Source organism: Dromiciops gliroides, chromosome 3 (genome assembly GCF_019393635.1).
Source record: "Dromiciops gliroides isolate mDroGli1 chromosome 3, mDroGli1.pri, whole genome shotgun sequence".
Lineage (NCBI taxonomy): Eukaryota > Metazoa > Chordata > Mammalia > Microbiotheria > Microbiotheriidae > Dromiciops > Dromiciops gliroides.
In genome coordinates, this window is record NC_057863.1 from 666332001 (window position 1) to 666359255 (window position 27255).

At 52.6% G+C, this 27255-nt stretch overlaps 1 protein-coding gene across 2 annotated transcripts in view; it reads right to left on the reverse strand.

Moving 5' to 3' along the window:
• SHANK1 (SH3 and multiple ankyrin repeat domains 1) overlaps positions 1-23792 on the reverse strand; it is an 81027-nt gene extending 57235 nt beyond the window's left edge. For both annotated transcript variants that reach the window (XM_043990788.1, XM_043990787.1), the window contains exons 1-11: positions 23718-23792; positions 19879-20173; positions 19431-19634; positions 18267-18338; positions 16915-17023; positions 15840-15991; positions 10768-10935; positions 10312-10428; positions 3027-3104; positions 1834-1900; positions 514-862 (exon numbers count right to left, since the gene is read on the reverse strand). In XM_043990788.1, the coding sequence (XP_043846723.1) occupies positions 514-862; positions 1834-1900; positions 3027-3104; positions 10312-10428; positions 10768-10935; positions 15840-15991; positions 16915-17023; positions 18267-18338; positions 19431-19634; positions 19879-20130 (1568 nt within the window). In that variant the 5' untranslated portion in view covers positions 20131-20173; positions 23718-23792. The remainder of the gene's footprint in view (positions 1-513; positions 863-1833; positions 1901-3026; positions 3105-10311; positions 10429-10767; positions 10936-15839; positions 15992-16914; positions 17024-18266; positions 18339-19430; positions 19635-19878; positions 20174-23717) is intronic.
• Between the last annotated feature and the right edge of the window lie 3463 nt (positions 23793-27255).

Genomic DNA, 27255 nt, shown 5'->3' on the forward strand with positions numbered 1-27255 from the left:
CATTTGGAAGTCCATGAGGAAAAAGGAGTTGGGGGGGATCTATGGAGAATAAATAATTTATGGAGAGCTGGGGATTCCCAGGTCATCTGTGGGTTAGGAGGTAGGACAGAAGGGAGTGTTAGAGGCTTGTCTGGCCATTCATGGGGAAGTGAGGAGGAAGAGAGATTGAGAGGGGAGTTGGGGGCTTCCCTGGCTGTCCATAGGAAAGGGGAGTGTTGAGAGCAGGAGAAGGGAAAAGAAGAGTACTGAGAATGGAAGAGGGATAAAGATTAGGGATTTTATGGGGAAATGGGATATTGTGAGTGGGGGAAGGGAATGGGGGGGGTGGAGATTTCCCCGAATGTTCATGGGGAAAGGGAGTTGGGATGTGGGAAGAGTAATGGGGCATTCCTGGCCATCTGTGGAACAGAAGACCAGGAGAGGAGGGATTTGGGTCTTCCTTGGCCATTCGTGAGGAAAGAGGTCTTGGGAATAGGAAAAAAGGATTTTGGGGATATCAGTAGTTCCCCCTACCTGGGCCGTCCCCGGGGTTGCCTCCTTGTCTCCTCTGGGTGCCTCCCTCGGGAAGGGGAGCGGGCCCGGGCACCCCGAGGGCTGCTGGCACTGCGCAGAGTGCCGCTGCTGAGTTTGGTGCCTGGGGTAGAGGGGGTTGTCGGAGCTGGGGCCGCTGGGGCAGGGCCAGGGCCAGGGCCAGGGCCAGGGCCAGGGCCGGGGGGCCCAGAGGGTGAAAACACCATCCAATCAGGCAGTGCCATGCTGGTGTCGCTGTTAGCTCGGAGCAGCATCGGGGGTACAGTCAGCCCTGTGCCTGGTGGAGCTCCCCTCCGACGGGCTGCATACTTGGGGGACTCCTGGAAGGGGACTAGTAGGGTGGGTTAGAGTGGAGATGAGGGAGAGAGATTTGGGGAAAGATGGGGGTTAGTAAAGATGGTGGAGGGAAAGAGATAGAGACATGAGAAAAGGGGAGATGTGGGGGAAGGACAAGGGGAAGAGACAGGAGAGAGATGAGATGGGAGAAAGGTGGGGGAAGGAGGAGAGATGAAATTGGCAAAGGGGGAGATGAAGAAAAAGGAAGCTCATGGGGAGGAAATGGAGGGAAAGGTGAGATGAAAGGAGAAGATGGGAATATGCACGAGAAAGGAAGCAATAGAGAGAAGTGAGTTTGGGAAGATATAGAAAGGGATGAGAGGAGAATTGGAGGTATAAGGATAAAGGGAAATGGAGATGAAAGGGGAGACATGGGTAAGTGAAAAAGGTGAGGGGTGAAAACAGAGAGGGGGAGGGAGATGGGGAAAGGAGAGAGATTTGAGGATGGAGATAGAAAGATAAGGTTGAGAGAGATGAGGGGAGAGATGGGTGAGGGAGGTGGGGAGAAATGAGAGGAAGGAGAACAAATTAAAGATGAAGAAGTGGGGGGAAGAGAGGATGGAGGGGACAAAGGAGTTGGGGTGATAGGGAAGAGAGAGAGAGTTGAAAAGAAATTAGAGAGAAGGTATATAGGGATAAGGGGAGGGAAGATGGAGAGTTGTGAAGAGATGAGAGGAGAATCAGAAGGAAAATGGGCAAAAGGAAAGAGGGATGGTGAGATGGAGATATGGAAAGAGGTAAGGGATGGAGGCAGAGATGTGGGGGAAGGGGGGAAAGGGGGAAATAAGCTTGGGTAGGGCCAATCACAGCCCCACACTCTCCCCAGAACTCTCCCTCATCCCTGTGTCCCTTGCTCAGCCCACCCCTAAGATGAGGTGCCACCAAGTTCCACACGTGTTCCTCTCTCTCCCATCAGCCATATTGCCCTCACCACGCCCGCCGACCTCCAGCTCCAGCCTCACTCACCCACGTCCTGGTCTCGATGGTTTCGGATCAGCTCCCCCAGCTCAAAGTTGCCAGCTATTACAGCCACCTGGCCCGAGTGGGGGCAGAGAAGAGAGGAGGTGACCCCAGGGGCCAGGTAAGAAGAGTCATGAGACCAAGCCTGGCTCCAGCCTTCTCCCCCAAACCTTGTTAATTGGCCTTGTTCTCCTAGCACCCCCTCCCCACTCTCCCCATGTCCCTATTCCCCCTTTCCCCAAGGCCTTCCACATCCCAGCTATTTTCTGAGCATCCCTTGCCCTAAATGCCCCCTGCTGCCCTTACCTCTCTTGGCTCCTACCTCTCCTCTCTTCTACAGCCCTGTCGTCCTTCTCCCCTGCTGCTCTTCCTGGTTCTCACCTACATCTTCTGCTCTGCCTCTCCCTCTTCTCCCTCTCCCCTCCCTATTCTATCCTTGTCCTGGTTCTTTCCCTGTTCCTTCAATCACCTCTCCTACTGAGCCCTTTCCACTTCTCATGTCCTCTCTCTCCCTCCTCTATCTCTCTTTTCCTGCCTCTTTTATTCCCCTTATTCCCCTGTTCTACTTGCCTCAGCTTTCTCCTGTCCCCAAGGCCATCTGCAATCCAGTGGCACTGGCCTTGCTGTTCCTTGAAGATGAGCTCCATCTCCTGGCTGCAGGCATTTTCTCTGGCTGTCCCCCATGCCTAGCACTCTCTCCCTCCTCATAAGGCCTCCCAAATTTCCTTGCTTCCTTCAAGTCTCAGCTGAAACCCCACCTTTTGGAAGAAGTCTTTCTCAATCCCCCTTGATGCTAATGTCTTCTCTCTATGGGGTATCTCCAGTTTATCTTACATAGGTCTTGTCTGCATGGTATTTCTGCATTAGACTGTGAACTCCTTGACAGAGGCACTTGATAAATGCTTGTGGACTTCCTGGTCATCTCCCCATCACCCTTCCTCCTAACTTTCTCCTCTCACCCCTCTGTCTCTCCTCTCTCTTCTTATCTTACCACTTCCTATCTCCCCTGTCCTCCCCACCGTCCCTCTCTCCTATCCTCTCTTCCATCCCTGCCACCCTCTTCCATGCAGCCCATATATCCCTCTTGTCTCTTCCAATCTCCCTTCCCTCCTGTCACTTGCACATCTTGGGTTTTCCTTCCTTCCAGTTCCCCGCTACTTCCTCTCCTCCTCATTGCAGCCTCTCCAGGGTCTCCTTACCTGGAAAGGTGTCTGTCCATTGTTGTTCTTCACCTCCTTGTTGGCCCCCCGATAGAGGAGGATCCGGGCACATGTCTCCTGCAGGCAGGGTTGGTGGGGAGAGGTTCAGGGTTAGGGCAGACCAGGGCAGGAGAACAGATCCTAGGAAGATCTGGGGCATCCCCAGGGGAGTGGTACCGTGTGAAGGATGAGGGAGGGTGGTCATGAGAATGGAATTGACTCACAGGGCTGGGGCCAGGGGCTGTGGGCTGCCCCATCTCGTGCCTGGTCTAGGATCTGACTTCCCCTGCTGGGAGCTGTTCTGGGGGCAGCCCCTGGACCCCCATCACTAGCCTAAGATGCTTCCTGATTCCTAGCCTTGGTTCCCCAAACTTTCCCCCACTTAGAATGACCTCGAACAGTCACTCACTCACTCATTCACTCAGTCAGTCATGCCTCTTCAATTTCCTTTCTTGGTCCAGCTGCTCAGCATATTTCATTCATTCATATAACAAACACTTATTGAGACTCAACTGTACCAATGCTAAGGTGCAGGGAAGATGAAAAGACCAAAAGACTCTAGACTTGCCCTCAAGGAGTTTCCAGTCTAATGGTGGGGATTAGATAGAGACATGGCAGCGATTCTGTCAGTGGGGGTCTTTCTTTGCTGGTTCTTTGTGTCTCTAGCACCTAGCACAGTGCCCAGTACATAGTAGGCACTTAATAAATGCTTGTTGCCTGACTGACAGCCCCTTGTTAGGAGAGGGGCTATACTGCAAACTTGAACTTCTCAGCCAATAGACTTACAGTCTCTTACTTAAGTAGAGATGCAGAAAAATGGTTCTGCACTGACTGATGCCTCAGTGCCTCCTGAGGGTGGATACTGTCCACAAAAAGCCTGCTCCCCGTGGCCTGGAGGGTCACTCTGCCTCTCAAATGCTCTTTGCCTACCAGCATAGGCTCATCAATGGACCAGGGCCTAGCCTAGCCAAGGGCTGAGGGCTCCTCACGGGCTCAGCTGCTCAGGGAGGGATTTTTTAGCTACAACAACTCTTGAAGGCCCTAATTGAGGACATGATACTCCCAAAGTCAGTTCAGAAAGAGAAGGCAACAGGAGAGACCTCTCAAGTCCAACGCAGACCCCAGTCCCTCTGGTCCAGAGTAGATGATTTCTGTGAGTGGCTGAGTCTCCTGCCTTGAGCTGGGCTCTCATCACCAGCTTCACCATGCTGATGCACCCTGTGAGACCTTGCACACATCTACAGAATGCTCAGGTTTCAAAAGGCCCATAAGGTCAGCCAGGTAGTGACACAGAGTGCACCCTTTACTTACCCATGGTTTAATGAGTGGCTATGGCCACTTGGTGGCCAACCTTTTGAGGATGAAAAAAGTGATATGAATATAGGTTCATAATAGGAATTATAAGGTGCTAAGAGATCACTTTCAGATGAAGTCACTGGGGCTGCTTCTTGGAGGAGGCAGCATCCAAACTGAGCCTTGAAGGATCATCACAGCTCCTCTAGGTAGGGTGCCTGCAAAGTCTTGGTGCACCCTTAATCTCTAATAGCTTAAAACCTCAGTGAGACTTGGGGGAAGTGCATGGAGCACTTTCAGGTGTACAAAGCTCTCTCCGTGGTCTCACTTGATCTCTGAAGGAGGTCCCATAGAGCACACCTGGATGGAGAAGCAGGGCAGAAGCCCTCCACGAAAGGCCCAGCTGAGGGGTCTATCCTTGGACAGTCTTGGGATGATGGGAAGTCGAGGGAGACTTTTGAATAGTGGCTGGATTCCTCCTCCCTTAGGCAAGTCTAGAAGTGCATGTGAAAGATGAATACAAGAGACAAAAAGATGGAGGTGAGTGGAACTGTCAGGGGCCTTTTGTAGCAGAGGGCAGAAGGGCCAAGATCAAGGTGAAGGTGCGGGAATGGCCCACAAGAGAGACTTGGGACATAACACGGCATGAGAGTGAGTCAGAAAGAACTCCAGGTTAACCCCACCATTCAAGGCTCAGCTCAAGTGAGCTCCACATTATTGAATGTCTTCTGGATGAGGCTAGATGACCACTGGTCAGGAATACTGTTCTGGGAAAGGCTACAGACCAAGATGAATGCTGAAAGGCAGCTAGGTGGTGCAGCAGATAGAGAGGTGGACCTGCAGTCAGGAAGACTCATCTTCCTCAGTTCCAATCCAGACTCAAGCACTTATTAGTTGTGTGACCTTGGGCAAGTCACTTTACCCTGTTTGCCTCAGTTTCCTCATCTGTAAAATGAGCTGGAGAAGGAAATGGCAAACCTTTCCAGGATCTTTGCCCAAAAACCCAAACTGGGGCATGAAGAGTCAGACAGGATTGAATGACAAGCTGAATGCTGAGATTCCTGGGGATTGGAGGTTTTATGATTTTGTTTCCCAGTTCCTTGTAACCTGGATCACAGGGGTCCCTTCTCCTTTCTAAACTCTGCTGTCGCCCCTTGTCTGAAGCCAGGGGTGCACCACCACATGCCTCAGTTTCCTCCTCGAGAACGGGCTTTGAAAAATCTTGCAGAGTGGGAGGGGTGCCCGAGAAGGCAGAACTGGAAGGAATGTGGAGAAGTCATAGGGAGGCGGATCTGGGCTCCTTCTCCATCTCTCCCATCTGTAAAATGAGACTTGGACTGGGGGTTCTCTGAGGACTCTTCCTTCCAGCTTGAAAATCCTATAATTCTAAGATTGGAGGCTGGCGATTAGCCTGACTTTCACAAAGGCGAAGAGGTGGATCCTTCCCATTCCAGGCTGACAGGCTCAATAGCCAATTCCTGGCAAATTTTTCAAAGATCAATTGATGGGAACGCTGAGAGAGGGATGCTGTTGGTCCCAAGGGGAGGGCCAAGACTGGGGCGAACCAGACTAGGCTTTCTGCAAAGATTCTGAGACTGCACCAGGAGAATGCTGTCAGCAGAGGAGACCTGGGGAGCAGCAAGGCATAGGGCAGTGTTGCCTGATGTGTTTGTGGTCAAGACAGAGATGTGGGTTCAGGGAATTTGGAATCAGGCCTCCAGATTGGTGATTAACTGGCCAATATCAAGCTGGAGAGACCAGTCTAGCAGAAGACCCCAGGCATCTCTCCTTGGCCTCGTTCTCGTCAACACTTGTATCAAGGACTCAGATGAAAGCACGGGTGAAGTGCATTAGATTGGCAGCTCACTAACACCGGGTAAGAGATTTAATAGAGAGAAACACAGACTTTTAGAGCAGGAAGGGCCTTTGGGGGCCATCCGGGCTACACTGTGGTCCCAAGAGAACACACACACACACACACACACACACACACACACACCATAACAGAGAAGTGGTTAGTGCAGTCCCTGCTTGGTGGCCAGCTCCAGTGAAGGGAGCTCACTTCCCGGGTGTTCGACATTTGGACAGCTCCCATTGCTAGGAAGTGTTTCTTGCCATCCAGAATAAGTTTGCAATTCCTGCTCATTGCTTCTCTCAGGTCAGCTTTAACAAGTGCAATCATCCTTCGACATGACAACCCTTCAAATATAGGAAGACAGATACCTTGTTCCCCCTGAATCTCTTCTTGTCCAAGCTAAACATTCCAAGTTCCCTTGACAGATTCCTCACATGGCAAGATGTTAAGGCCCTTCTTATGTCTTCTGGACACTCTCCAGGTAATCGATATCCTTCCTATACCCTGGCCCTAAGATTGAGACCGGTACTCCAGAGGTGGGTCTAATGAAGGCAGTGGGACTGTTGCTCCTGGAAGCTATGTCCCTGTTCATACAGCCCCAAATCACATGAGCTTTAGGGACTGCCACATGGCACTAGGTGCCCCAGTGGATAGAGTCAGGCTGGGGTGGAGTCAGGAAGTCCTGAGTTCAAACCCAGCCTCAGATACCCACTAGCTGTGTGACCCTGGGCAAGTCATTTAACTTCTGCCTGCCTCAGTTTCCTCCCCTGTAAAATAAGCTGGGGGAGGAAATGACAAACCACTCCAGCATTTTTGCCAAGAAAACCTTGCATGGAGTTACAATGACTGAAGTAGAGGCAGACACAACTGAAAAATGATGGAGTAGCAGCAAAAGCACCTACTTTGCAGGGTTGTGAGAATCAAAGGAAATATTTGTAAAGCCCTTAGCCTGGCAAATTAATTAAATAATTAATTAGGGCTTAATTAATACTTGTTCCCTATCTCCTCCCTCCCTCCCTTGATAAGTATTGAGCTTGAAGGTCATTTAAACCTGTCAGTGATTTTCAGACAAAAGGCTTGTGAAGGGGCAGCTAGGTGGTGCAGTGGATAGAGCACTGACCCTGGATTCAGGAGGACCTGAATTCAAATCCGGCCTCAGACGCTTGACACTTAATAGCTGTGTGACCTTGGGCAAGTCACTTAATCCCAATTGCCTCAAACACCCCCTTCCCCCCCAAAAAAGGCTTGTGAAGTCGATGGGGTTTTTTGTTTTTGTTTTTGGTGAAATAATTGGGATAAAATGACTTGCCCAGGGTCACCCAGCTAGTAAGTGTCAAGTGTCTGAGGCCAGATTTGAACTGAGGTCCTCCTGAATCCAGGGCCAGTATTTTATCCACTGCACCACCTAGCTGCCCTGAAGTTGATGTTTTAAACCCAAGAGTAAGACTTTACATTGATTGCATTTATTCCTACCAAATTTCATCTTATTAGATTCAGTGCAAGGCTCATACCCCATCATGATCTTTTTGGGTCATCACTTTGCCATCCAATGTGTCAACTCTGTGCCATCCACAACTATACCATGGAGAAAAACACGCCCCGCAGCCTCACCCAGATAGAGCCCTGTGGCACTGCACTGGAGAGTTCCCATCCAGTTGACACTGAACCATTAATGGCTATTATTAAACCAGTTCCAAGTTCATCTCCCTAGCCTACATCCCTCCATCTTTTCCAACAAGAATAGTATGAGATATTTTCTCAAATGCTTTGTTCAAATCTAGGTAAATCTCAATATCCAGCATTCCTATGCTAGTTTAGAAATGAAACAGGGGGCAGCTAGGTGGCGCAGTGGATAGAGCACTGGCCTTGGATTCAGGAGGACCTGAGTTCAAATCCGGCCTCAGACACTTGACACTTACTAGCTGTGTGACCTTGGGCAAGTCACTTAACCCCAATTGCCTCACTAAAAAAAAAAAAAAAAAAAAAAAAAAAAAAAAAAAAAAAGAAATGAAACAAGGCTCACATGGAATGACCTGTTCTCAACGAAGCCAGCTTAGCTCCTGGAAGCCCCTCTCCCTTGGCAGATGTTCACCTACCCCCAATCTTGAATGATGAGCTCGGGGACTTTAGACCCAGCTCAGGGACCCAGAGTTTGCACTCCCTGGCCTCTTTCCATCTAGAAACGTTCTCTGGCCCTGGTTAGGTCTTCTGTTCTCCCAAACCATACCCACTGGTTCTTTTCATGGCCAGGGATGGAGTTCATCCGGGCTTCTCTCATGCTCTCGTTTCTTGTTTTAAGCAGAATGCAGAACTGAAAGGACCTTAAGAATGGACTCAAGGAAGTGACATTTCAGGTCAATAGCGGGGAGGGGAGGGGGGAAGATCTCACACCTACTATGTGCCAGGCACCTGCTAAGAGTTTCACAGATAGGATCTCATTTGGTCCTCAGGACAGCCCTCAGTGCTAGGTGCTATTGTTATTCCCATTTTGCATATGAGGAAACTGAGGCAGTTGGACGTAATGACCTCCCCAGGGTTACAAAGCTAGTAAGTGTTCAAATCAGAACTTGAATTCAGGTCTTCCTGACCACTATGCCAACAGCTGCCTCTACAGAGCAGGTTGGGGTATACAGCAGTTCATGTTAAAAAGATCTGAGGAAGAGCAGCTAGGTGGCACGGTGGATAAAGCACTGGCCCTGGATTCAGGAGGACCTGAGTTCAAATCCAACCTCAGACACTTGACACTTACTAGCTGTGTGACCATGGGCAAGTCACTTAACCCCAGTTGCCTCACCCCCCCCAAAAAAGAAAAAGATTTGAGGATCTGAGTAGACTGCAATATCCATCTGCTATAAGACTGCCATGTAATGTCAGTAAAGTTACCTTGATCTTGGGCAGCAGGAACAGAACCATAATGTTTGGAACTAGGTGGGGTTGGTAATGGGTCCACTGTCCCCTTCCCTGCTCAGACTCTCATCTGGAGTATTGTGACCCATTAGAGGAAGGACATTGATAAGCTTGAGGAGACTCTTGGGGAAAAAGGCCAGGATGAGGACGAGATGGGAAACTTAGTCCTAGCTGGATACTTTGAAAGAACTGGGAGAGATGAGAAGACTTGGGGGATGAGGAGAAATACATGCTTGGTGAATGTGAAAGGTTACCAGAGGAAAGAGGGAAGGATGGGACTTGTTCTGCCCGGCTTCAGAGGACAGACCTAGGAGCGATAAGTACAAAGTGCAGAGAAGTAGGTGTCAGGCTGACAAAGGAAAAACCTTCCTAATTGCTGCTTCAAGTAGAGGAGGCTCCCTTGGTAGGTGATGAGTTTCCCATCGCTGGAGGTATGCAAGTGGAGGCTAGATGATCTTTTCTCAGGGTGTCCTAGAAACCTGCTGAGATCTCTGGTACCTCAATAATTCTAGGATTCTGGGACACCACCAGTGTCTGCTCTTGTGGGAATCTACCTCTAACTAGGGAAGGAAGGAGCTGCGCTCATCATGCATGTAGCAGGCAGGCCTCCCTAGGGACGGCAGATTCCTTAGGGATGATTGTGGAAGGTCATGATGCCCAAGAAGAGTCAAGGCAGCAGAGAGGGAGTCCTGGAGACCTCCAAACTGCTGGGGCTCTGCAAGGAAGGCTCTGGGTTTTCACCGGCTCAGCAAACATCAGCAAGATCTCAGTAACCTCCAGGATCCCAGAGGCCTGGACCATCGGCAGGACCAGCCATCCTGCTGCGTGATCTCCTGCAAGTCCCCGAGCCTCAGTTCCCTCAAATGTAAAATGAGGAAAGAGCTCAAAGAGCCCATCCTGACAACTCTAATGTTACCATATGAAAGGCTCTTCCAGCTCTAGCGTTCCATAATTCTGGGAGTTGTTAATACTCCCCCAACACCTACAGCCTTTTACTGAGCACAGCCTGCATCGCCCCACTCTCTTACAAACTTGCGGACAAGGACGGAAGCAGACGTCTGCCTTCCCCCAGCGTACGCAGCAGAGGGCTGAGTGCACACACATTTCTTGGCTGTGGGTGGCCATGGGGTAGACCCAGAGAGAGGGACTGGGGAAAAAAGGCAAGGTGGGGTGTGGGGTGACCGGGGAGGAGTGGGAGGGGGACATGGAGAGGTCCCTGCAAAGACAGACCTTGTTGTAGAGAGCACAGATGTGCAAGGCTGTGTTCCCCGATGCATTCTGGGCACCTGGCTCAGCCCCGTAAAACAGCAGGTGTTCCAGGTGTTGGGAGTTACCCCTCTGGCAGGCCTGAGCAGGGCATCAGGGAAAGGAACAGAAGGGAGAAAGGTCATTTCAGAAACGCCCTAGTCCTTCCTGTCCCCAGGGGCCCAGGCATCCATTCCCTGCTAGCTCCATGTCAGGGTCCTCCCAATCCCAGAGAACACCACCGACCTCAGGGACGTGGGCGTCCACCCCAGTCCTGGTCCCTAAGCCTCCAGGTAGTCCCGCCTTCAGAAACCCAGAATCTGACCTCCCCACCTGCCACCCTCAGTCTTCCCTGCCCTTGGGACCTGCTCATCTACCCCATCCCTCTGGCTTCCTCCCCAATCTCTGCCCCGCCCCCAAGGAACCCTAGAGCCCAGAGACCTGGTGGATCTCCTGCCAGCCGTTCTCATCAGCAACGCCCAGCTGGGCTCGGTTGTAGAGCAATAGTTCACAGCATCGAGGGTCTCCACCCACCATTGCTGTGTGGAACAAGGGAGTCAGCCCTCGGCGATCCTTGTAGTTGGGGGATCCTCCAAGATCCAGCAGAGCCTGGAAGGGAGGCAAAAAAGGAAAAGAGGTCACAGCTTAATTCGAACCCTTGACTCTCCCTACGAATAGAGACTGGAGGGAACCAAGGAAATGGGGGCTGGATCTCGCTGAGAGGACAGGGCTGGAAATCATGGGACTTGGGTTCAAATCCCGGTTCTGAACCTTGACAGATATGGGGGTGGTACTGGGTGTTTGATAAAGTGACCGGGTAACATGGCATGGTGGAAAGATCCAGGTTTTGGGAGCCGGAAGATCTGAATTCAATTCTGACTTGGCTAATCTACTACTTTTAGAACCTTAGCCAAGTCATTTAACAACTATTGGTTTTAGTTTCCTCTTCTGTAAAATGGGGGTGAAGTATTGAACTACTTGATCTCTAAGATCTTTTCCAGCTCAAAATCTTTGGCCTCTCCCTGGCCTCAGTTTCTCCATCTGTAAAAAGTGAGTGTTGGATCAGATGATCACAAAGATATGATGAAATGAACACTGGTCCTGGATTCTAGTCCTGACTCCAGGTCCACCAGAGAACAGGAAGAGGAAGGGCCCATGGGCATAGAATGAAGGGTGGGTGGAGCTGGGATTGACCCTCCAAGGGTCCCAATTTGTCCACATTGTATTAATTCGCCTTTGGTCTTTGTACCCAAATCATTTACCTTTCCCTCTTTCTCTAAAGCATTCAGTTATCCCTTGTTTCATCTTCATTAAAATACAAATGTTGGATTTGGGTTAAATTTAGCAGGGAAAAATGCCAGAATTGGACTCTGAAGATCTGGGTTCCAATCCTCACAATCTTATTTTCTAAAGCCGAATGGATCTCAAAGGCCATCTCACCCAGCCTGGACTTGTTATCTCACCAGCCTGGGGAGCTCTCTGAGCAGAAACTCCTTCCACCAGCAGCCAGGAGGTAGAGAAGGTGGATTTTTGTTCATCAAAAAAAAAAAAAGAATAAAAATTTTAACATACACCTCCCTCAAGGTGGCCTCTAGCACTCAAGGACAGTTGCGGTTGCTGGGAAGTTTTTCTTGACATCCTGATGAAATCTCTCTGTCTCTCATTCTGGCCCTCATGGTCAGGTGTAATCCAACCCTTCCGGGATGTGAAGGCTGCTCCTGTTTGTCCCGGTCCTGTCTAAAACATGCCCCCCTCACCTGGACACAGTTCTCCACATGTCATCTGAGGACAAAGCCTAGTGGGACTATCACCTCCCTCACTCCAGGTGCTGGTATTCTCTTTATACAGTCCATGATTTGGCCACCATGTTGGATCGATGACTGGCGGTGAGCTCAAGCTCTCCTAACTGCCCCCCACCCCAGGTCTTTTTCTCATAAATGCTTATCTAGCCACAATCTCCCATCCTGTACTTGTACAGCTGAAGTAAAAAAGAAAACCAAATGTAGGCTTTTACATTTCTATTAAATGTCATCTTATTAAATCCAGCCCACATTTTCCACTCATGAAGTTGATTTTTTGAGCCCAAGTGTAGGCAGTAATTTACATTGATCTGTTCATTTCATTCAGCCCATCATTGCAGCCTGTTGACAGCTTTGGGGATCTCAAGGGAGGAAGAACATCTGACTTTGGGAGGCAGCCCTCTCTCCCCTTTGGTAGCTCTAATAGTTAGAAAGTTTGTCCTGATACAAAGTAGAGATTTTTTTGTATTCACAGAGCCTTTCTCCAGGCTCCTGGATTCTGCCCTCTGGACTCAAGCAAACGAGATCTAAACCGTCTTTATTCAATGACCGTCTTTCAGATACTTGAAGACAACTGTCACATCCTCCTCAGATGGCAGTAACCATCATGGTGGTCATCCTCAAGCTGCTCCAGGTTACCCATCTCTTTCCTCAAACGTGATGTCCAGAATGAAGTACAATACTACAGAGGGGATATGACCAGACCAGAGTACAGGGGCTGGCACCTCTGAGAGTCTTGTACACATTCTGTCCTGAATGTAACTTGTTGGACCTGGTTGTGTATCACTGGGGTGACTCTAGCCAAAATCTCAGTTCATCACTAAAACTCTTAGATCTTTTTCAGATCAACGGCTGTATTGTCATACCTGCTCCATCTTATGCTTAGGAAGTTTGTTTTTTGAACCAAAGTGTATGACTTTGTGTCGATCTCTATTAAAGCTTATCTTCTTTTTTAAAGAAGATGGTGTCTTCCAATAATGTCAGCTGATCCTCCCAGCTTTTTTACCACCTGCTATTCTGATAAACACATCGTTCATGTTTCCATGCAAGCCATTGTTAAAATGTTAAGTGGCTCAGATCCCTGGAACTGTCCATTGGAGGAGACTTCCTGCCAAGCCGATAGCAAATTATTGACCACACTTTGGGTTCGGCCATTCAAACAGTTCTGATTCTGTGTAACTGAACAATGGCCTTGCCCACATCTCTCCATTCTTTCTACCAGAGAAGCAGGCGAGGTTTTAACGACTGCTTTGCTAACTCTGCCTACAGCATGCCCCTGACCTAGCAAGCTATTCATTCTGTGAGAGAAGGAAATGAGGTTCACTTGCTATGACCCTATCTTGATGAAGCCATGTGGGCTCTCTGTGATCAATGCATCCCTTTCTTTTTTTTTTTTTTTTAGTGAGGCAATTGGGGTTAAGTGACTTGCCCAGGGTCACACAGCTAGTAAGTGTTAAGTGTCTGAGGCCGGATTTGAACTCAGGTACTCCTGACTCCAGGGCCAGTGCTCTATCCACTGCGCCACCTAGCTGCCCCCAATGCATCCCTTTCTAAACACTCATTGACCATATTTTAAATAATACCTTCTAAAATTCTGCCAAGAAAGTTTTGCCCTATATCCACCTACTGAAAATCTAACCTGCCCTTCCAGGTACAGTTCAGGAGCCACTTCCTGTGGGAAGCCTTCCTTGTATTCCCCTCCTCCAGCCAAAAGCAACCTCCCATATTCAGCTCCCAATAGCACTTGGAAGTTTGTGAACCAGGCATCAGCACACTTGGCCATACTTATTTGTGGACTTAAATGTTGGTGTCCTCAGAACTTGGCACTGAGCCTAAACCTAGTAAGTACTTAATAAATGCTTGTTGACTTGAGGGACACCAGGATTCTAGTCTTGGTTTGGCCAAAGTGTCCTGTATGACCTTGAAAAGGTCACTTCCCCTCCTTCTGCCTTAGTTTCTTATTCTTCAAAATGAGTGTCAGACTAGAGGGTTTCTCTGGCCCATGTCATCATACTGGATCTCCCAAAGCATCCCTAAGCTCTGACAGTCTGTGTTCTAGGCTGCCTCCCAACTCTTAGAGTGCCTATTCTACAACTCTTCTTACCCACGATCATTTCCTTGTGTTCTAAGCTCCATCCCATTCTTTAAGTTCCCTCCCAGCTCTGACAGACACACCCTGCTCCAAGGTCCCTCTCAGCTCCACTATTCCCAGCCTCAGGGTCTTATCATTCCACAGTTCTGTGTGTTTGATCCCAAGAGGCAGCATAAGGGATCAAATGGAGGGTAAAGGGGGAAGCCAATGGGAAGGGAAGGGAAGCGGCCCTGGCTTCCTGGGCTCACTCACTACACTCAGAGAAGAGGAGAAGGTCTTAGAAATATCTAATCCAGGGGCAGCTAGGTGGCGCAGTGGATAGAGCACCGGCCCTGGAGTCAGGAGTACCTGAGTTCAAATCTGGCCTCAGACACTTAACACTTACTAGCTGTGTGACCCTGGGCAAGTCACTTAACCCCAATTGCCTCACTAAAAAAAACAAAAAACAAAAAACAAACAAAAAAAAAGGATAAGAGATTGTTCAAGGTCATCAAATGAGTGATCTGAACCCGTCTTTCCCAACAGTCTTTAGTGTTCTTGCTACACTGAATAGTTATGCAGGTGTTCAGGGGCTGGAGGCAGAGCCAGAAGAGAGCATATCCAGGCATTTAGAGGCCCCAGAGGGAAGTGAGTCTGGACTTGAGGTGTGTGAGGACAGTCGGGGTGTTCAGCCTCAGAAATCTGAGATGGGAATATGAAGATGGGCAGGTCCAGCAGACCCCAGCTCAAGCTGCAGCAGTCTGGAGGCAGAGCAGCCAAGGAGGCTAACAAACCCTCCAGGAGCATTAAGAGGGGTGTGCCAGGCCACATCTGAGGTTTTGTATTCAACTCTAAAACCCACCACACCCAAGGAAGATGGACTGAGAGAGAAGAGCAGCCAGAATGGGGAAGAGTCTCACACTTATGCCACAGAAGGCTTGACCCAAAGGGCTTGGAACAGCCTTGGGAGGCACAAGATTGCTAGGCATAGATATTTGAAGGGCTAGTCCCAGGAAGAGGGATTGACCTATTCTGCTTAGCCCCAGAGAATAGGACAAGGGACAAGGAGAGGAGGCAACAGAATTTGCATTCAGGGCTTTAAGCCTCCTAAAAAGGGGAGCTCCAGAGACAGAAAGCTCAGGGGTCACTAAACGTTTATGGCTTGTTGGGTCTGTGGAGAGGTAGGGGCCAGGGAGGGACGAGGAGAGGGCATCCCGGGGGCAAGTCAGAGTCACCTGGGAGACTGTCTAAGGGAGGTAGTCCTCTGAGAGGCCTCTCTTTGAGGAGATCTCTGAGGAATCTGTGGAGGGTCTTTATTAAAAGATCCTGGGGGGGGGTGTCTTTGCTCATTTGCGTTTGGTGCTTTGTTTGGAAGGGAGAGTGAAGAACAGAGATTTCAGAACTTCTCCGGGAGATCTCTGAAAACCTTGGAAGGGTCCCTGTTGAAATGTCTCTCTCTGAAGTCTCTGGAGAGTCTCTGGGGAATTTTCCTGGGTGGTCTCTCTTTGGGAGAGTTCTTAGGGGTCTTTGCTGAAGGAGTCTTTCCAGCATGACTGCTGGGGAATATCTAGGGTGTCTAAGTGGGCTCTTTTGGGGAAGAACAAGCCTTTCTGGGGGTCTCCTTGTGTGGAATGGGGTCTCACCGTGAGGGCCATGCAGTGCCGGGCACACACAGCCTTATGCAGCGCCGTCATGCCATCCCGAGCCCGGAAGTCAATGTGGGCTCCACCCAAGCACAGTGTGCGGATCACATCCACCGAGCCCTCGATCTGGGCTGCCAGCGTCAGGGGCGTCTCTGAGGAAGGGTTAGGGGTATTCTTATGTCCTCCAGCCTGTCCCCTCTTCCCCCATTTTCTCCACTTCATGAGCCCAGAGCCTGAGGCCAGAGCCCACTCCACCTCTTTAACCTCCTTCCAGCCCCTGGCCCCCTGCCCCCAATTCATGATCTCCTGCTCCCCAGTCTTCTAGTCCTCAGGATCTGGAGCCCAATCCTCTAACTTGGAACATGCGTCCTGCCAAAACACCAAATCTCCAAGTCCTTTAGTCCCTTAACCCCCCAGAATTCCCCAGTTCCTCTACATCCTCAGACCTCCTGAGCCTGTAAACCCTGTAACCTTGCCCCTCAGTCGCTCAAATCTAGTCACAGAACATTTGTAGCTGTCACTCACTGCTCCTACGTTTGCCTTAGGGGTTACAGAACACAGCTGCACCCCATAAGTGTTCTTCAAACACTCAATGATTGCTATCATTTCCTCCCCTAAATTTTACCTTCAGTACTCCAAACCCTCCTGTCATCTGGCCCCTCAAACCCAGTCCCTTGGACCCCAGAACCCCTTGGTCCTCTGCCGCCCAACTCCCAGAATTCCTAAGCTCCCAGATCCTCAGAAATGCCTTGCCTCCTAACACCTTAGCCTGTAAGCTTTCACCATCTGTAATGTCCCCAGACTCCAACCCCCAACCTAGCAATCCCATAGCTCCCCTTAACCTCCCAGGACCTCTTCATCTTAATCCCCCGGACCCCCTTGTCCTCCAGATTCTTAACCCCTTTAGTCCTCTAATACATTCCCAATCCACCAGGGCTGGACCCTCACCTCCTGGAGTGATCTCTGGCTTCTGCCAACCTCTGAATAGTTCCAATAGTTCCTCATCTCCGATTCCCAGCCCCCAAGCCCCAAGCCCCACCCCTCTAATCCCCAGCACCCTCTAGATCAATCATACCTCCTGAGTCAGAGTCATGATAATTGGGGTCCAGCCCCTTGTCCAACAGTCTTGCCACCTTGTCGGATGTGCCAAGCTGTACATACTCCAGAAACTTCTTCAACCCGGTCTAGGTCAGGACATGCACACGCACATACACACACACACACACACACATACACACACAAAGAACAGCATACTTAAGGCCATGGAAGAGTAGAGATGATGCCCAGAGGTTGGGGAAAGAATGAGGGATGGTAGGGGTAGCTAGGCGGCTCAGTGGATAGAGTACCGGCCCTGGAGTCAGGAAGACCTGAGTTCAAATCCGGCCTCAGACACTTAACACTTACTAGCTGTGTGACCCTGGGCAAGTCAATTAACCCCAATTGCCTTACAAAAAAAAAGGAATGAGGGATGGTAGGGGTTTGGGATCACTCTCTCCCAATGTCAAACATCCTCTACCTCCCTCCTCTCATGGACTTGGGTATTCCCGGCCCTGTCCCTGTCAGGGGATGGGAGCTGAGGGAGATGAAATGAGTTGGGGAGGGGATAAAGATAAGGGATAGGAATGGAGTGTTCCTGGATGAGAAATAGGGAATCCCAAAAGAAGTCTATGAAGGGTCAACAGAGGATGCTTGGAGGAACCAGAAATGAGGAAGGAACACAGGAAGGCTATGACAGTCAGTCAATTAAACTCAATAATTCAACAAGCATTTATTAAGCACCCACTATATGCAGGACTCTGCACTAGGAGCTGGGGCTACAGACAAGAATCAAACATCTTTTGCCCTCAGGGAGCTTACCTTCTATTTGAGGAAATTGAAGTGGGACCCACAGCAGCTTCCCTCCTCCCCAGCCCCATCCCACCCTTTTGCAATGTAAGAGAAATCAGAGATGTAGAGAAAGGAATACACAGATAAACAGGCAGGCAGGCAGACAGACAGGCAGAGAGATAGGTAGGTAGGAAGGTAGATAGATGAAGAATTGCAGGAGGAAGGACATGGCAGTTCCTGAGAGAGTGTAATGGGCATGGAGGGTGTTGACACTCATGGGATAAAGGATATGGATAGTTGGGTGAAGAATACAGCGGGCAAAGTGGGCAATGTAAAGATCCAAGGGATAAGGGTACCAGGGAGATGGGAAGGGATGGTGGAGAGTCTCAGGATAGAATAATAGCTCATGTCTATAGTGCTTTTAAATTTCTCAAGCACTAGAGATGAGCCCATGTGATTGATTAGAAGAATTTGAGGAGACCTGGGAGGGATTCTGAGGCTCACATATGGAGGGAGGAGATGAGAGGAGGAGATATGGGAGGGCGGCTGGAGGTGTCACAGGGATAGAACAGATGATGGAGTGAGAGTCCCTTCTTTCACCTTGGTGTGGAGTTTTGCTAGCTGCTTCTCATCCAGATTGGTCTGTTTGTAAACCCGGGTCTTGTATCGGAACTGAGGCAGAATGGGAGGTGAAGTTAGAGACATGAGACAGAGTCAGGGAGCCATTGAGCTAGAGAGGGAGCCCAAGTCTGGGGGACAATGAGGGGATGAGCAGGGAGGGGAAGGGAAGTACCCCTCATTCTCCTGCCCCCAACTCAGGCTGAGCAAAGGAGACAAGCAAGCAATGGGTGTCATGTGAAGGGGAGCAGAGATGGGGGTTCCCGGGATGAAAAGCGGGGAGTGATAACCCCAAGTGTCTATCCACACCAACTATCCAGTCTATCCAGGGGCCAGGAGAGCTCTGAAAATGAAGTCTTAAGGGGAGCACGAAGTGTTCTGGGACCCCAGGGGCCAGCAGTCAGTCTGTACGCTATTGTCCTGGGGAAGTTGGGGTCATGGCCACTATGGGTGACTGGAACATATATCAGTAGTTGATCGTTACCTGGGGCGGGGTGGGGGGGGGGACCTTTGGAGAAAGGACTACAGGAGGACCTGGGGCAAGGGGATTGGGAAGGGGCCAGAGGCCACCAACTCCTTTCACTTTACCTTTAACCCCAGGGGGCTAAGGGACTTGAAGTGCTGGGGTTCTGATCTACCAAAGCTGGAGAGGCATGTTCTTCAGCTGACCCCGAGGGAGTGTGGAATGGGGGAGAAAACCCTGGAGTGGCCACCTAAAGGCTGCTGCCACTTGTTACTTCTCTGGCCATCTCCCTCCAGGTCCCTCGCCTCGAATGCAAGTCAGTCGAGAGGCAGCTAGGTGGCGCAGTGGGTAAAGCGCTGGCCCTGGAGTCAGGAGGACCTGAGTTCAAATCCGACCTCAGACACTCGACACTTACTAGCTGTGTGGTGACCCTGGGCAAGTCACTTAACCCTCATTGCCCCGCCAAAAAAAAAAAAAAAATGGGGATGGCTCCAGCTCCAGGCCTGGCGAAGTGCTGTGCCCCAGCTCCAGTCCAACAATTCTAGCGCTCTCCTTTCAAAGAGCACCACCTGGCAGAAAGTCATTGGAAGGCGTGGAAGCCTCGAGGGTTCTAGGTGAGTTTGTGCCTTGAAAGGAGGCTGGGGTGAGAGAGCCGGGCCAACCGAGGCCAGGGATGCGCTTACCTCGAGGTAGGGCACGCCCTTCTCAAAGGACTGGGGGTATTCTCGGAGCAGCCGCTCCTCCTCCAGGAAGTTGGCATCCCGGCCAGAGGACGCTGGCTGGAACAGCCCGTAGTTAAGCACATCCTGGAGACTTTCGCTCAGGGCACACAGGACTTGCTGCTTGGCAGCCCAGATGGTGGCATCCGGATTGAACCGCAGACATTTCTGGGGTAGGGACGAGAGTGTGCAGAGGGTCAGAAGGGAGGTGGGCCTTTCTGAGGGTAGGGGGAAGACCAGAGTAGCTGCTCAGAGCCCATCCCTCTGCCTCCTGGGGGCATCTCCAGCCTCCCCCGTCCCCTAAAGGTACTACTAGTATATCGGAGGATCTGAAGTTTGTCTCTCCGTGCCTGGGTTCCCACATGTGTCCAACCTGTGGCCTCCCGGTCCAATCCAGACCCTCCCCACTCACAGTCTGATGCAGATCTGGGATCCCAATCCGGAAGACCATCATACTGAAGTGGGCGTCGTCGGGCACCGACATGGAGCGGCCCTGAAGGCGGCGGGCAGAGGCCAGGCTAATGCCAGCCCCCCCAGCCCGGCCCCGGGCCCCTTTGGGTCCCCTCCCCGGGCCGTCCCGGGAGCTGTCGGACTCGGAGCCCGCTTCGGGGCACTCGCTCACACTGCGTCGCTCCTCCTCGCTGGACACGGGGCTTCGGGGCATCGTGGGGCCGCGGGGCCACAGGGAGCCGCAGCATCACAGGCAGCTGGAAGAGACAGCGGCTGCTCACCCCAGGGTTGTGGGAAGGCAGAAGAGGTGGGAGCAGGGATTTCACAATGAGGGGCTTCCAGGGGCTGGGAAGAACTGATGTGAAGGCTCATGGCCCATCAAGCTCCGTCTGGCTTCCGGGCGGGGGGCTCCTCTGTTCCTCCCTCCTGTCCTGCTGGACACAGGCAAAGGAGGCAAACAGCAGGTTCCCACGCAGAGGGGCACTCGTCCCCTCCCCAGATGGGGAGCACGTGGAGGGGCGGAAGCAACAGCTGCCACCTCGCACAGTGGCCGTCTGGGTACAGAAGTGGTCACCGCCCTCCCTCACCCCGAGACGTGCCCCACACACGAGTCGTCTACACGCACGCGGCCCCAAGCTGTCTCCTTGCCCTTGTCCTTGGATCCCCCCCCCATCCGCCCCACTTTGCGGCTGACCCAGCGTAGCCGTGTCCCAGAAACCGAGGAATCACCGCGGGAACTACTGGCCCACTTTGCCAAGCCACTGCAAACACTGCTAAAATTAGGCACGGGAGCAGAGCAGCCTGACAGGTAGCCTGCCCTCTTGCCCTGGCCTGGCTTCTCACCCTGGCCCAGCTCAGGTGCCCTGGCACTGGGAAGAATGGGGGAGATGGGGGCGGCTGGACGGCAGCTGGGGAAGTCGGGGTGACTCTGGGAGTATATGTGGAGTTTGACAAGGTATCTGAAGGGTGTTGTCAAGGTAACTGTCCCCAAAGGGAAATGTGGTGAATGGGGACATTGTGGGGTAGGACACTGGGGAGGAGTGCTGGAGCAACCAAATAGATTTGGGTGAAGACTGGGAGGGGGACAGCATAGGATGGATGGAGGGGAACAAGGCCTTGGATGGGGATGGGGTGGGTGTGGCACAAAGGAGGACTGATGCATTGGTGGTGGTGGTAGTGGTACCAATGGGGTGGTAGCTAGGGTGATGGGAACTGGGTGAGGGGTCAATTATGACAAAAATAGATGGGGATGGAGGGATAGCAGGTAGATGGAAGGATAGTGGATGCAGAGTGGGTGTGCTACTGTAGGGAATGAAGTAAGGGGACCTCTCTCTCTCTCTCTCTCTCTCTCTCTCTCTCTCTCTCTCTCTCTCTCCCTCCCTCCCTCCCTCCCTCCCTTTCTCCCCTCCCTCTCTCCTCTTCCTCTTTCCTCTTTCTGGCCCCCCTCCCCTTCTCTCTCCCCTCTCTTCCCCCTCTCCTTCTCTCTCCCCCCTCTCTTCCCTGCCCCCACCTTGCTCTCTCTCTGTCTCTCTCCCCCTTCCTCTTCTCACTCTCTCTCTTTCCTCCCCCCTCCCTTTTCTTCCTCCTCAACTGAGGCTGTATAAGGAGGTGGTCCTGAGGTGGAAAAAGGAGTTGGCTTAAGACCACCCCCTTGTCTAGCCCCTTCCCCTCAGCCCTGGAAACTAGACTGCATGATTTTGTCCCACCCCCCACCCCCACCCCCACCCCAAGTAAGGCCAGGCTCCTGGGTTTCCATGGAGATCCAAAGCAGCCAAAGCCCAACTGACTTTGGGAGGGGGGTGAGGGGAGGACAAAATGTGTTGGAAGCATTTTTCTCACAGGAACCCTGGCAACCCCCCACTCCTCCCGGCTCCTCTTTCCCTCAAGATTTGACATCTAGTCATATGATCCCCAACCCAATGCTCCTGCTGACCTCAGCCCTGATGGAACTGGGGGCATGGGGTTCCCAGAGACTCAGCTCGCCCCCCCACAAACCACCCAGAGCGGATACCTGACTCCATCTGCCTGCAGACCTGCCTCCTTCCCTCCCAGGGCTAGCATCAGAACCCCCCACGCCCCCAGCCCTGGACAAACACTGGCTCCCCCTTCCCCCCAGCCCTGGGCTGAGGGCGGGAGCTGGCACACATCGCCGGGGCGGCATGAATCAAGCGCGCCGGTAGCTAAGAATAGCTAGAACGCAGCTGGTGAGGAGACAGGCTGAGGATGGCAGCCCTGGGGGGGGGGAAGAGAAAAGGGGAAACAGGGGGTATGGGGTGAGGGGTGGCCAAGGGGACACTGGGCAAGGCGAGGCTGAGGGAGAAAGAAAGGAGAACGAGTGTGGTTGAGGTGGGCGAAATGGAGAGAAGGGAAAGAAGGGAAGGGGAGACAGGAGGCTCCTGGGGGAGGACAGAGAGAGACTGGACGGAGGTGGGGGAGAGAAGAGGGGAGTAGCGGGTAATGGGGGGCAGGTAAGAGGAAGAAGGAGGAAGGTCAAAGAAGGGGCTCCAGGATGGACAAGGGAGGCTTTCCAGGAACTGAGAAGGAATGAGACTGGAGGTGGGGGAGGGCAGCGGAAGGTGTAATGAGGGGAAAGGGATGAGAACCAGGTTGTAATGAGGATGCAAAGGGGGAGACTGGCCGGAGCCTGGGGAAAGGGGGTGGGAATAAGAGGCTTGGGGGAGGGGTGCAAGAAGAGGAAAGGGAAGAGTGGCATAGTGCAAGCTGAATGAGGGGAATAAGGGGAGCAGTGGGAGAAGGGGACTGAGGTGTTAATGGGGCACGGGGTTAAAGAATCCTGGCAAGCGCTGGGGAGGGGTGGAGAGGAGCATGGGAAAGAGGAGAGAAGGCAGCAGGAAGAGAGATGGCAGGAGACATGGGGATCCATGGGAGAGAGGAGAGGGGCGGCAGGAAGAGAGGAAAACCAGGACCAAGAGAGAATGAGGGGAGCCCTCCAGTCTAGATGAGGCCAAAAATGGGGGGGGGGCGGGAGGGAGAGCAGAGAGCCCAGCTGGAGGAGGCTCGGGAGAAGGGGCCTCTGGGGGATGGAGAAGAAGGGCATGGAGGCCCAGGCCTCACTGAGTGGAGGAGAAGGGGTGGGGGGACGGACAGAGGGAGCATGAGGTGAGGCTTCAGGGTGGCCTGGGATGAAAGAGTGGAAAGAGGGGAGAGAAAGACACGGGAGATGATGAAGAGAAGGAAAAAATAGGTAGGGAGAACAAAGGGGCCAGAGGACAAAAAAGAGGGCCGGAGACAAGAGATGGGGTGACAGAGAATGAGGAGAAAGGACAAGAGGGATGGGTGGGGGCGCTGGGGAGAGACGAAGGGCCAGAGAAGACAAAGACAGATGGGGTCAGAGAGGACAAGGGGGACAGAGGCGCTAGGAAGGCTGGTGGGACCGGGGATGAGAGGTGAGGGACACCGGGGACAGGAGACAACGGGGGATGGGGGAGTGGCCAGGGAGAGGGGGGTAGAACAGGAGAAGAAGCACCCAAACCCAGGAGACTAGGAAGGTAGGAGTGGAGCAGCAAGGCCACGGTTTGGGGGCGACGGGCACCAGGGCCCCCCCCAGGGCCCCAACCCCCTTCCCCGCTAGGCTCGGGATCTGGGACAGGGCACCGGGGACTGGGGCGTAACCCAATTCAACGTTGCCCAGGGCAACCGTTCCCCTCCCCCAGCCCCTCACCTTCCCCCAAATGGGGGAGGCAGCGGCTAAAGACGGCTCGGAGCGCCCACCCCCCATCTTTTCTATCCGCACTCACACATGTTCCAAACCCTGCCCCCCACGCCCCCAGTCCCCCTTACCTGACCGGCGGGGCTGCTGGGTCCCGGTCGGCGGCGCCCGCGGCCCCCTGTCCCCCCTCCCTCCCCACCCCCCACCCCCCCGAAGACAGAGACCCCCCCTCAGGCCATGCCCCAGCACCCCGGAGGGGGGGAGGGGGGAGGGGAGGGCCGGGGACCTCACCCCCCCCTCGGGCCGGGCCAGGCCCTGGGCATCCGCAGAACGCCCCCTCCCTCCTCGGGCCGCCCCCTCGTCCGCCTCCGGGTGGGCTCCCGGCTCCTGGCTCCGGGCTCCCTCCTTCCCCGCCCCCCTCGCGGCTGGCAGGCTTGGCGGAGGCTTCGGGATTCCTCCTCCTTCTCCTCCTCCTCCTCCTTCTCCTCCTCCGGCAGCCGCCGCCGCCGCTGCCGCCTCCCGCTCCTTCCTCCTCCTCCTCCTCCTTGCTTCCTTCCTTCCTTCCCTCTCCCTCTCTCCTGCCGCCTGCTCTCCCTCTCCCTCTCTCTCTCTCTGTCTCTCCCTCTCTCCCTCTCCGAGTGTGTGTGTGTCTCTCTCTCCTCCCCCTCTCCCGTCCCTCCCTCTCCCAGCCGGCAGAAGAGACCTCGCCCCTCCCCACGCCCCCAAACCTCTCCCGCCCCTTCTCTGCGCGAGTGGGACCCCAAGCCCTTTCGTTCCCTCCCCGCCTCCAACTAGGTCCCCCCTCCCGTGACCCGCCCACCTGAGGCTTTGCCCCTCCCCCCCGCTCCCCCATCCTGATCCCCCCCCCTTTCCCCGGTGCCCCAGTCAACCCACGAGGATTTGGGAGGCCCTCCGCTTCTCACCCTCTCCTGCTTTTACGCCTCGGACCACCCCCCTCACCTTCCCCCTTGGCCGTCCAGTTTGGGGCGGGGGGTGGCTTCCTCACCCTAACAACTGAGCCCCGCCCCGCCCTTTCAGACCCGCCCCTTCCCCACCTGAGGGCCGAGCATTCTGACCTGACCGCCTCTGGACTGATGCACACACTTGCACATGTTCACACGCACACCCAGTACACACATCCTCCTGCACACAGAATACAAGCTTCCCCGTCTTGTCTTCTGCTTGTCTGGGTACCTGTTGTGTTGCTTCCTAGAGGCCCCAGGGCTGCCTCCTTGTTGCCCCAGGCTGCCCCGTTTCCTACCCAAGTCAGAGGCCAGACCAATTTCTGCTTCCAGACCGGGTCCATCCCCTGCTCTGCCTGTCCAGAATCCCCGTCTGTCATTATGTGCCTGCCAATAGGCTGTCTGCCCACCAGGCAACCCTCATCCCTTCATCGGGGCTTGGGGGTGGGAGTTGGCAGCCCGACGGTTTTGGAGTAGTCCTGGATCTTCCGGAGGTGGTCCGGGGACAGCTGAGGCTCGTAATCCTCAAGCCCCTAGGACCCCGAGGGCCTCACCCCTTACTCTCCATGCTCCATGCCAGCATCATACACCTTGGTCAACAGCATCCCTCCTGCTTTGGGACTCATTGGACAGCCACAATCACAAGGTCATTAAACAGGGGTCTCTCCTGGGCTGTGTGTGTGTGTGTGTGTGTGTGTGTGTGTGTGTTTCCCAAGGAAACTAGAATGACCTTAACATAGATTGAACATGAAATTCCCTCCCTCACACTCTGGGACTCCGCCTACCTGGCCTTCTTTTTGGTCCTCATACTGGACCATCCATCTCCTATCTCCACGCTTTTGCAGCCATCAGACATGCCAGGAATGCCTTCCCTCCTTCCCTCTGCATCCTGGAGTCTCTCCCTAAATTTTGAAGATTTGCTTCAGGTGCCATCTTCTGCATGGAGCCTTCCTTGGTCTTCTCCCAACTGCTGGCGCTCTCCTTCCCAAAGTATCTCCCGTGTAACTACTTTGTATGTATTTGTATTGGTTCACTCTCTATTGTCCCAGACCTATGGCCATGGGCAGCTCGATCCATTGCTCACTAGAGCATAAGTGGCATTGTTTCTTCCTTTGGACCCAACCCCCAACACCTCACCCAATGCCAACTGAACACAGGGGGCCCTTAAGGACCTGCCATTAGGACTGACTCACTGACTGACCAAGCCACTTCAAGGATGTTGCTCAACAGCCTCAAATGATTATCCTTTTTAAAAAATCAACACCTGGTAAAAACAGAGAGATCTTGTATCCTGGGGACCTTTCAGGACCTTATGTGACAAGATGTTGTCTGCTCTACAGAATTGCTTGCAAAAGCCTGCCTGGTGGGTCCATTCTCATATTTTGTTAAGAATATCCATCACCGGGGGCAGCTAGATGGCACAGTGGATAGAGCACCGGCCCTGGAGTCAGGAGTACCTGAGTTCAAATCCAGCTTCAGACACTTGACACTTTGTGACTCTGGGCAAGTCACTTAACCCCAATTGCCTCACTAAAAACAAAATAAACAAACAAAAAAGAATATCCATCACTGGGGCAGCTAGGTGACACAGTGGATAGAACACCGGCCCTGGATTCAGGAGGACCTGAGTTCAAATCCAGCCTCAGACACTTGATACTGTGTGACCCTGGGCAAGTCACTTAACCCTCATTGCCCTGTTTAAAAAAAAAAGAATATCCTGTAATCCCAGGCTGCTTCCCAGTACAAAGAGCCACCTTCCTTCCTTCCTCCTTCTCTCCCTCCCTTCCCTCTCTCCTTTCCTACCTTTTCCTTTCTTCTTTCCTTCCTTCCTCTCTCCTCTCCCTCCCTTCATTTCTTCCCTTTCTTTCCTCCCCACTTTCTCCCTTTCTTTCTTCCTCCTTCTCTCCCTTTCTTCCTCCTCTTTATTTCTTTCTTTCCTTCTTCACAAGCTAATGCTAGATGGTTATAAAACTTGGAAACCTCCCAATGTTCGAAGGGTCACAGTGACAGGTGGTCCAAAGGGTGATGGGGAGATTTCATCGAGGCACAGAATAGACTGCTGCATTTCTCCCATGAGAATGTACCAAGAAGTGCCTTCCAGGGTGTCATGGAAGAAACGATTTACCAGAAAGAGTTGGGCAGCATGGGTAGCGAGGGCACCACTAGTAACCAAGCACATGAGGAAGCCCCAAGAAAGCACAAAGGCTGGAGGGTCAATGTAAGAACTTGAACAAGGATCCAACAGGCCTCTAGATAAAGTCATTCTTCATACCACAAACATTTCTTTCTAACCCCTGTGAGTCTGTGATGTATCACTAGCCAACCTCTCCCAAGGACTCACAGTGGGCCAACCTCAAGTCTTCCAAAGTGGAACTAGGCAGTTCTTGTCTCCTACCAGGCTAGGCTGGTTTGCCCCAAGGCCTCAATTTCAACTTGTTCACACCCCTCCTGGCTGGGGCAGGGGTGAGGTGGAGACAGTTGTCTGTTGTAATTTGTTGGGGATACCAACTCCCTTCCTTAGGTTGAATGGGATGAGAATGGATGGATAAAGGGATGATGGGAAAGCCTGAAGAAGCCCATCACACCCAAAGACACAGTGGCTACTTCCTCTAGTAGTGCTGATGGCAACCATCCTCATGAGACCCTGTCTACTCCTACCATAAACCTTGTACATGAGGTCCCCCAAAGGGTCTGTCTCTGTCTCTCC